An 11,216-nucleotide genomic window follows, 5' to 3' on the forward strand; every position below is an offset into this window, starting at 1 on the left:
TTCTTGGGTTGATAAAGAAAGTATGGAAAAGAGGGTAATGGAAATAGTCTTTTGTATAGTTGAGTCTAACTCTTGGCAGGTACCAGATCTCAGGGATCCCACAGTGCACATGATTTTTATTGGGTGATTCGGGACTGGCGAAAGGGAGTTAGACAAGATGACTAACAAACGGGGAATTACCGGATGATTGAGATGGGTGTTAGTTCATATAAATGGACATTCGGGACCAAGTGATATAAGCATGGTATGGGACGTGCAGGTCTGCTCGTCCAGTTATATGAATTAACGGGAGTAGATGAAGAGCATTCATGCATTATTATTATTAATGTGATATTTGGCTGTGTGATTGCATATCGCTTAATTTAGTTATATCAATCTACTGTGGTAACCTACTGAGCGGTGGTTGCTCACTCCTCACTCTATTTAATCTTTTTCAGATGAATTAGTGGGCTAGACAAGGACTAAACCAGTTGAGGCTGAATTAGATGAGAGTGATATAGCTTTATTTATTAATTATAAAGTTATAAGATTTCGGATCTACTTTTATAAGAGAAGTTTATTTTAAACCATATTTCGGTTTCTTTTTATTTTATTTTAATTTCTATTTTCTCAAGTACCGGGCGTGGAGTTTCCACCGACTCCCAAATCCGTGGCGTGACATGATTAAGGCCGTGAACCGAACTGAATTTGAAATGAGCACTCGTTCATGTAATTTTGTGGCTCACCAATGAGCCAAATTTGCTTTATCTTGTAATGAGGCATGTTACTGGATTGAAGGGGGCCTAGCTGGCTTCACTCTTACCTTCAGATGATTTGTGTTCTCTGCATTCTATTGATGAATAAAGTCTTTAGTCTTTGGCCTTTAATAAAGAAATAAATAAAAGATTGCTTAATCCCAACATATTTTTCGAGTATTTGCTATTTGAAAATAACTGTTCTCAAATGAAATATAATTTCATAAGATTGAATACATCCACCATAACTGCGATTGAATAGCTAGATATAATCGTTACACAATTTTTTTCTTCTTTCAAAGCAAGAATGACTAGATAAAATTTACAGAATATTGTTGAATTTGATCTTTAAGTACCATGTAAGTTGCCTATATATTTTGACTACTGCATTATTTACTGTTGCCATCATATATGTAGTAATTATGACCACACAATAAAATTTCTTTCGTCTTCAGTACGAAAGTCAGTTTCTTCTTCAGTCGAGTCTTCTTCTTCTTCGTCTCTCTTCTTGCCGCCTCTACTATACTTGTTACCAAAGTCGAAAACTCCAACCTTGTCGCCTTTGCTTTCATTAATAGTATTCCCATGAACCTTGAATGAATCGCCGCTTGATCTGGAACTCTTTTTTTTCCCATTCTTTTTCTTGCCTTTCTTTTCTCCAATATTCTAGTGCTTGTCAACTTTTCCATTATTCTTGGGCAGCTGGGGATTAGCACAAGTACTAATTCTACTTTTCGAATTTGCCGGTTGGTCAGGTCCAGCAATTGAGGAACTATTGCCATATGCATTGGGTGGCTTTAAGACCTCACTAATGTCATGTCCATGAGGAACAAACGCCGTCACATTATCATGGCTTATTTCTGAAGGATTAGTTGGGGCTGGTTGTGTGGGATAAGATTGCTTTGCCTTTTCACTTTCAAAACATGGTATATTTCTCCCCTTTATATATATATAAAAGCGGAGGAATATTGTCAAGTGGGCATTAGCTTGCTTTCCAAGCTATATTCTCACACTTCTGTCAACATATATATATTTTTCTCTCACATCCTTGCACAGGTTCATAAAGTGATGAGGGATACCCTTGTAAAGCCCACTCTACATTATATTTCACTAACTCAAATCGTTTATTGTGTGGATATTCATTCTAATATTATCTCTACCAAAAAAAAAAAAACTTGAATCTGATATCATTTGACCATTCAATTAAATTATTGAAATTTGTGTACTTTCTTGAAGTACCGTGTTCATTGATTTTGTTGGTCTCAATTAGATGCCTTAATGATTTTCAATTTGTCTGATTTTTTGCAAGGAACATCTATGAATGAAGACTTTAAAATTAGACAGTTTGGATTGTAGAAAAAAAAAAACTCGTATAGTATCCTAAAGGGTGTCCCTCAAAAGAAAGGGACTATATATATACATACATATATGAATATTATTCCTTGGGATCGAACCTCAACAACATACATGAGGTTCTAGTTGTTGGATATGAATCATGGCTATATATGTTAGAATAGTGTATTTAATCCCACATCGACATGCATGGTTAACTATGAGTCATCCCTTGATATAAAAAGGAACAATCAACTCAGCAATCGAGACATCTATCCGAGAGTTCGCCGTTTTCGGGTTTGAGGATAATAAAGTCAAAGGGAACCAGGGCAAGGTGAAAGGATATAATGACTTTGGCAACCAGTGCTACTGAGAAGGAAGAAAGTGCGCCTGCCTGTGAACCAAACCAATGGCAATCTCTCGTTGCATGCATGCATGCAATTGAATATGTACGTACTAAAATATCTACACTAAAATAAGAGCTGATGCAATATATGTATACTATCTGAGGCTCATTCTTCGGGTAGGCTTCGTTTTTATGTGTTATTAATATTATTCTAATAAATTAATGGGTGCTTGACATTAATATCAACTTCTTTTAGATTATCAATGAAAAATGTCCGCAAATAATTTGCCTCTCTCCTGTATCGTGCTGCCATCATAAATAAACAAAATTCAAGTCATAATATTCATAAGTTTGGCTTTTTGACGCACTAAAAATTTGTTACTAGTTTGGCAACCAAAAACACACACAATTAAATTGTCAAAGACATCGTTAGTATAAGTATATAAATTGGTCGCTAATAAAGATAGTCTCCTTAGCATTTTCCTTTTCATGGACAATCAGAACTAGTTTATTAAACTTATGAGTTGTTAACACAGATGGAGCAAAGCTTCATGATGTACAGTAAACGGATGAAGTGGTTGTTAGGTCCCATTTGCATTTTATTTACCATACATGATATGATAAGAGTTGTATAAAATCAACATCCAATAAGATTAATTGGAATCTGGTCAAACACATGCAAAAAAATGCTCTATCCTCTCAAATGGGAACCTGTGAATTCCATTGGCTGTGAAATTATCAACCTTTGGTCCAAAGGCTTTGGAAAGAAAGGTTCTTATCTCAAGGAAAATTCCGTAAAGCACTACGTATTTGTTGGTAGTGAAATAAGGTTCTTATCCTATTTGAACTGTGATATAGAGACTTTTTTTTTCCGTTTACAATATTTTATGGTAAGTTTAATGATGAGAGATGCTATATAGAAAATATGCTTGTTCACTCGTTATTAATAAATTTTCGCAATTTAAAAATCATCACTGCAAAAAAATCAATGAAAAATATATTAGATATGGATCTTTCTTTTCTGAAAGCTATATATGTCACCTTCATTATCCTTATCAAATTCGAACTTGCCATGCATGAATTTGCTTGAACTCAACTAACTCCTCAAAACTATAGGAATTTCTCGAAATTACTAATTGAACTTCCCACCATCCATCTTTCAAGGACCCAACTTACACAAGTAGTCACAAACTAGCTCTCAACCAAGCCTGTTAGAATTAAGCGTTCCCTTCCCTCCTCCATTGATTGAAAAAAGAAAAAAGAAAAAAAAAACACTTACGAAACAAGCCATGAATACTTATAAGAACAATATTCTTATGGTAATGTCTTATTTATATTTGTTGGTTGCTCCGTTATTGTAATGGTCTTTTATGGCTAGTTTGTATGGGTCTTTTATGACTAGTGACTTTTTTGATTAAATTATGAATGCAATTCTATAATTTATCAACAACAAAAAATCAACTAACGCACATGGATAATGGATCTCTCTCTTTTGAAAACAGCTAAAAGCAACTCCATTGTCCTTAGTGAATTTATTCTTGATTAGTTTTGTTGAATTCATCATCTTCGAATTATTCCAACTTAATTACGTAGCACAGCTTACGGATGCAACTGAGCATCGCACATAGCTGAGCAATTAATGGGTCGTACTCGTATGTAGCAGAGAAATTAAAAAGATATTTACCCCAAAAAAAAAAAAGTTAAGATAAGACATTAGGCCCGTACTGTAGTATATTATTCCAAGAAGATAAATGTGAAGAATCTTATGATCAATAATATAGAATTTGTATTATCCTCTGTGCGCATGCCAACATCTATAAAAGGAGACTGTGAGGCAATAAGTCGATCATCCAAGCAAACTCACAGATTCCAACTAAAAACTAATCAGCAAGACAATGACGAGTCACCAAGTGAAAAATCAGGTGAGAGACACAGTTGAGGAAGGCTTCGACAACCTCCACAGGGTTGCCGACGTCGTGACTTTTCCTTTGGCCCCTCTGGACGGTGCCATTCACGGCACGGCCCGAGGGGTCGTCAACTGGCTCACAGATACCCATCCTGATAGATCCAAGTCCAAGCAAATTCCTAATGGCGCTGGCTACGGTGGCGGACATGGGGGCGGCTATGGCGATGGCGGAAACGGCAGTGGATATGGTGGAAATCCCAACCGCAGAACTTTCAACTTTAAAGGGAATGAGGTTAGCAACAACGAGGGCCCAACTTATGGATTTAACAACTTTGGCAACAGGCGTGGTGGCGGCCCCTACAGTGGCGGTTCTGAATTCGGCTTTGAGAACAATAAACTGAACGGGAACAAGGGCCACACTGAGGGATTTAACGACTTTGCCAACGAATACTGAATAGGAACAAGCTCTAAGCATGCATGTAATGGAATAAGAGCTGATCAAATATCTGAGGCTTGTAACTATGCCTCTTTAGTTATATAATAAATAAATAAAGGAAGCTGTTATTTTTACCTTCTTGTCTTATTTTCTTATCAACTTTATCTTTAAAATTTTAAAGACAAATTTATCCCTTTATAAAATTACCTCTAAGAACTTAGTAGGACACACATTTTCAAGCACAATAAAACACACTTTTAACACCCCTAAAATCATTTACTATCAACTGTTCGACTTCAAAATAATAATTAATGTTATTTTTATCTCTTTTTTTTTTGTCTCAAAATTATTCGACTTTTTCTTGGAAGATAAATTGCTCTCCCCCAAAATCGTACTTTCTCTCTCCACTCTCTCGTCATCTCCTCTAACTCAAAAGTCGAAAGAGAAGAACTTTCTAACCCACCAAATCATTCCTAAACTAAAATTGCCCCGAGATGGTTACATCATATAGGTATGGTACAAAATGTGGTATTCCTAAGGGATCCGGATCCTCTACTTGGATTTTCTTTACCATGAACTGCTTAACTTCTTTCCTCCACACACCACCTTATTAAAATTTAATCCAAAGAATTTAAAGTTGATCACGTCAACAGACACAAAATTCTTAAAACAAAAACTTAATTTCTTCATAATTAAAAAAGAAAAAACAAAACCATAATTGACCTAACGGGAAATTAACCTTCTGCAACTGCTTGTTTTTTTTTCTTTTTCCGTTCTATGCAACGTCTGCCCCAAAATTCTCACCCTTGCCCCCTCAATCCAAAATTCAATCTTTCTTGTCGAAAACTAATTAGTTGGTGACTATAATGTTGTTTTGAGTAATATTTATGAGTAGTACTTCCTTTATCTTTTATTCTTTTGATCTAGTGTAACTTGAAAATAATAATAATAATAATAATAATAATAATAATAATAATAATAATAATAATAATCTGTGTATTTATGGCTTTACACTGAATTCAAGAAATTTTCAGATAACAAAAAAATAAAAAAAGGAATATCATAATAGGTTTAGATAGAGCGCAAAACAATCTGTCATTTCCAGAAGAAAAAACATAGCTACAGTATTCTTTGCATTGATTTTAGGTTTTGGGCTTTGCAATTGATACTATAGTTGCAAGATTGCACGTACGGGAGATCGGAAAGAACTAATTTTCAAAGGAGAAGAGAGATTGTTGATTGGGAAGAGACTGAAAGGCTGCCACAATACAAGTTAGGTTAATTATTTTTCAGAGTGTTTAATTTTTAGTTTTTAGATCAAATTTAAATGAGATGGCATGTGGAGAAGATAAGACAAGCAGATAATAGCAGAGAAAAACCAAACAAATGATCCAAATCCATTTCTAAGCAACATTTAAAAAGGATAATTAGGAATCCGGTCAAACACACCCAAAAGCTGAAATGCTCTATCCTCCTCGCAAATAAGAATCAATGCAACAATATGTGAATTTGTCAGCATTTGGAAAGAACAAGGTTCTTATCTTTAGGAAAATTCCTTACAGCACTAAATATTATTGGTAGTGAAACATTAACTGGTCATCATCTTATTTCATGATGAGGACCTATATATAGCAACTTTTTCTTTATTCGGTTACAATTATATGTACTATTTTTAATGAGGAAAACTATATGGACAACACTTGGGTGTACTTCCTTGTTAACCCTCTATGTGATTCACGAACCATTCATCTTTATATCACCATTTAAAAAATATCTCCGTAGCCATTGGGGTATAGTTCAGTTAGTTGAGCTCTTCCACCTCCACTCATGTGAGCAGAGGTTCGAAACCCCAAGCACCGAATAAATATTTGTGTAAAGCCCCTCCCCTATAATTGCTTGTACTAAAAAAAAAAAAAAAAAAAACTCATCTCTACCAAAAAAAAATTCAATCAAGTTGTTTATGGATGAGGGATCTCTCTCTTTTGAAAAAGCAAAAATCAACAAATCAACTTGATTATCCTTACTGATTTTTTTTCTGGATTAGTTTTGTTGAATTCATCATCTTAGAATTATTCCAACTTACGTATCACAGCTTACGTATGCATGCAATTGTAAATGTGAAATATTCAAAATTTCCCGCGACAAGAAAGGGCATGCCCTGTAGTGTTGGCGTGACTTGTGGATATTGACTTACTTTCCTTACACACTAAGAATTCCTATTATAATTGTAATTGATTTACTTTAATTCCTGATTTCCTACTGCAAATAGATTTAGGAATTTATTATTTACTTGCCCATTCAGGTTTCGTTGTATTATAAATATGACCTCCTACAAGGAGAAGAATACACAGAAAATTCCCACAAACAAATATTCTCTTATAGTTTTCATATTTTAGCATGGTATCAGAGCCTGGTTCGATCTAGGGACCTGTTCTTGTGTTCTTCTTGAAATTTAAGTGCTCTTCTCCCCCCTTGAGGGGGGGGGTGGGGGAGTGAAAGGGATATGTTTATTGACCTATCCCAATTACCTTGACATATTTCCATGAAGATGTTGCTTATTTCTTGACTCCGACGACCCCTTCTCTTCAAGGGGAGAGGAGGATTGAAGAGAAGTTGTGTATGAGTGAATTAGCTAAAGTTTATATGGAAGAATTTATTGTTGCCATTGTCTCTACTGCCGTGCTCATGGGGTTTCGGTGTTCTGCCTTACCTATTGCCGTGCTCACAGGGTTTCTGTGTTCTGCCTTACCAATTGCTGTGCTCACACAGTTTCTGTGTTCTGCCTTACCTACTGTCGTGCTCACAGGGTTTCTGTGTTCTGCCTTATCTACAGCCGTGCTCACAGGATTTCTGTGTTTTGCTATGTGCCCTATTTTTTAGGGTTTGCTCTTGTGTTTCCGCTGTGAACTTTGTTTTAGTTTGTCACTTGTTTCACTCGTGGTTGACTAAAAGATCTTCTCTACAATTGGTGTTTCTCAAGTATGGTGTCCTGTGACTCGCTTGTCAAGTTGGGCCTGCGAAATATCTTTGCCCAACTTGAGGGGAAGTGTTGGCGAGTCCTTATTTAGTTAGAATTTTGGTTCCTTATTTCATTAGAATTTTGGTTACTTACCAATTATATTTTGTCCTATTGTAATAGAGATTATTTTATTTAGTGTTATGGGGGTTGATGATTTTTTCAACCCTCATGGAGGTAGCACCACCGACTCATTCTCTCATTCTCCACCAACCATCGTTGAGTTGAGTGCCCAGATGGCTCCGCTCCTATAGATGCAGACTTTGACCCCGAACCCGATCCAAAATCAGGATCCTCTTTTGACGACCCCGACCCCGACCCCGACTATGATGACGACCACCCAGACCCCGACCCCGACTATGACGACGACGACCCCGACCCCGACCCCGACCCCGACTCCGAAGACGACCCCGACCCCCACTCCGATGATGACCCCAACCCCGAATTTGTCTCTGATTCAGACCCTGATCCCGATTTCAACTCTGACTCCGGCCTCGACTCAGGCTCATATTCCGATCCCAATTCCTACTCAACTGTATCCTATGCATCTTCCGCTGCACAGATTATGACTTCTCGACTAACGACCCCGACGCATGGACCAGATTGCGCATTTTTTGAAATCCGAGGATCAATTGGCGGATATTTTGACAAAGGCGATTTCCAGTAAAGCATTCCACAATTCACTGGATCAGTTGGGCATTGGCGACATCTATGCACCAACGTGAGGGGGAGTGTTGGCGTGACTTGTGGATATTGACTTACTTTCCTTACACACTAAGAATTCCTATTATAATTGTAATTGATTTACTTTAATTCCTGATTTCCTACTGCAAATAGATTTAGGAATTTATTATTTACTTGCCCATTCAGGTTTCGTTGTATTATAAATATGACCTCCTACAAGGAGAAGAATACACAGAAAATTCCCACAAACAAATATTCTCTTATAGTTTTCATATTTTAGCATGTAGTAGCAAGAAGATAAGGTAAATTATTTATGTGTGAGGAATCTTATGATCAATATGGTAATATGATAAGGGTATCGGCCTTCATAAAATATTCTCCGCATGCGCATGCCAACTACTATAAAAGGAGACCGTGAGGCAATAAGTTGATCATCAAAGCAAACAAGACAGGGATCCCAACTAAATACTAATCAGCCAGACAATGACGAGTCATCAAGTGAAAAATCAGGTCAGAGACAGTTTTGAGCAAGGCTTCGACAGCCTGCACAGTGTTGCTGATGTCGTGACTTTCCCTCTGGCCCCTCTGGACGGTGCCATCCATGGCACTTCCCGAGGGGTCCTCAACTGGCTCACAGATACCCATCCTGAAGATAGATCCAACTCCAAGCAAAAGGGTCTTCCCAACGGTGGCGGCTACGGCGGTGGACAGGGCAGCGGTTACGGCGGCGGAAACGGCAGAAATGGGGGAGGATATCCTCTGGGTATTAATCCCAACCGCAAACTTGTCACTGTCAAAGGGAATCAAATTAGTGACAACAACGCCGACGCTCAGGCATTTAACAACTTCGCCAACAAGTATAACGGGGGCTACAACGGTCATAACTACCACGACAACGGGCAGGGATTTAACAACTCCGGCAACCGGAATAACGGGGGCTACAATGGTCAGAACCACGACGATGATGACGATGAAGACGACGCTATTTTCGGATTTGAGGATAATAAAATCAGTGGGAACAAGGGTAAGGTGAAAGGCTTTAACGACTTTGGTAACCAGTACTTCTGAGCAGGAAGTCGACCAATGTCAATCTCACCTTCCACATGCAGTTGAATATGTACACTAAAATAAGAGCTGATGCAATATCTGAGGCTCCTTGGCCTCTTCACCGTGTGTCCTTAATATTATTCAAATATATTAATGGGAACCTAATATAATATTAAATATCTAAATTCTTTGCGTTTAACTTTTAGATTATCAACGTTAAACTATAATTCCGTTTGGGTGATGTTCTCTAATTATATATGGCTTCTTTATTTATTTATATAAGCGGTATTGAAAAAAGAGAATTCGAATGATTGCAAAGTAAGTAGGAAGATGATCAACATCGGCTTGCTCTTGTTTTTGTTATTCCAATGGATGATCACCCTAACCCTCAATCAGAAGATGTTAAACAGTAATTAAAATAGAAAAGTTGATAGAGGTCCAAAAATCCAACCAATAATTGTGTCTAGTCCTCGAATTATTGTTTATTGATACAAGTCCTTTGACTAATTTGCTACGTAGATTACATTTCATCTTTGACATGTTGATTCAAACTTTTGTATTTAACTGATTTGTATTTAAAATTTTTTGTTCCTATTATATCCCTATTGTCTAAAATGATAAGATGAGAATTTATATGCCATTATTTTTATTTTTGTTCACCCTATGGTAGAGGTATAGTATAGACTCTTATAGATAAATTATCCTATGGTATAGGTATATTGTCATATTGCCTATTGCATACGTATATATTTGTTTTTTCATATTTTAGACAATGAATAATAGTATTTTATGTACATTTTTTTATAGATAACATACAATTTTATTTGTCTATTTTTATATCTGACTTATAGGTAGTCTTCTAATTTATGTTCCTAACTTATAGGTAGTATTCTAATTTATGTTCATGACTTATAGGTAACACGATTTATCACTAAGTTTTTTTCATTGCTAATAAGAACACTATTTACCTATGTTAGGTACATAATTTAATGTGGGTGCTTGCCTGATTGATTAGTATAATATGTGGGCCTTTACTTCAATTGATTAATTTGTATTTTACCCATATATTAGGTAAGTATTATCAATGAAAGGATTCCAAATTTAAATTTTGAAATTTAATTACAAGTAAATAATTCAGTAAATTTAGTTTTTCAATGTTTTCCTTATGTACCTCAAAGGGTAAAATCGACATATATAATAAAAAGAGTAATAAAAGTCAAAGGACCTACATCTAAAACCAAAAATGCGTGGACTAAGTCCAATAACAGCTAATCATTTTGGACCTATATCTAAGAACCCCTAATTAAAACATAGTAGTGAGACTTAGTAAGCAATCATAGCCAATGTCTTTTGCTGTTAATTCTTAATTATTATTTTTCATAAGTGCAATTTCTAATCAATATTTTTTAGTTCGTTTGAGCTTGTCTCGTAAAAGAAAGAAAAAAAAACTGTGCTTGAATTGGCTTTCTTTGCTAAATGTATACTTTCATGTAATTCCTCTTAAAACCATTTGGACACCAATATTTTAGGGTAACTTTTCATTCTGGTGTTGTGGCTCATTTTGGGAAAAGTTCATATTTTCAATGGAAAACTGATTTTTACATTAGAAAAATTGTTTTATTTTCGAAAATTCTTGCATGATGATCTAAATCAAATCTCTCATCTATCCTTGACCATCTTACGCTTAGTTATACATTTTATCTCCATTGATTTCA

At 36.0% G+C, this 11,216-nt stretch overlaps 2 protein-coding genes across 2 annotated transcripts; both read left to right on the forward strand.

The window, feature by feature from the left end:
* LOC18789973 (heterogeneous nuclear ribonucleoprotein A2 homolog 1) lies at window positions 4,308–4,772 on the forward strand. The gene has a single exon (XM_007223598.2). The coding sequence runs from the start codon at window positions 4,308–4,310 to the stop codon at window positions 4,770–4,772; it is 465 nt and encodes a 154-aa protein (XP_007223660.1).
* LOC18790085 (putative mediator of RNA polymerase II transcription subunit 26) lies at window positions 8,938–9,522 on the forward strand. The gene has a single exon (XM_007223440.2). It carries the CDS (start codon window positions 8,938–8,940, stop codon window positions 9,520–9,522), a length of 585 nt encoding a protein of 194 aa, XP_007223502.1.

This window comes from Prunus persica, chromosome G1 (genome assembly GCF_000346465.2).
Source record: "Prunus persica cultivar Lovell chromosome G1, Prunus_persica_NCBIv2, whole genome shotgun sequence".
Classification (NCBI taxonomy): domain Eukaryota; kingdom Viridiplantae; phylum Streptophyta; class Magnoliopsida; order Rosales; family Rosaceae; genus Prunus; species Prunus persica.

Bases quoted from the DNA above. Each gene is read 5' to 3' on its own strand.
- LOC18789973 (XM_007223598.2), top strand. From the start codon at position 4,308: ATGACGAGTCACCAAGTGAAAAATCAGGTGAGAGACACAGTTGAGGAA.
- LOC18790085 (XM_007223440.2), top strand. From the start codon at position 8,938: ATGACGAGTCATCAAGTGAAAAATCAGGTCAGAGACAGTTTTGAGCAA.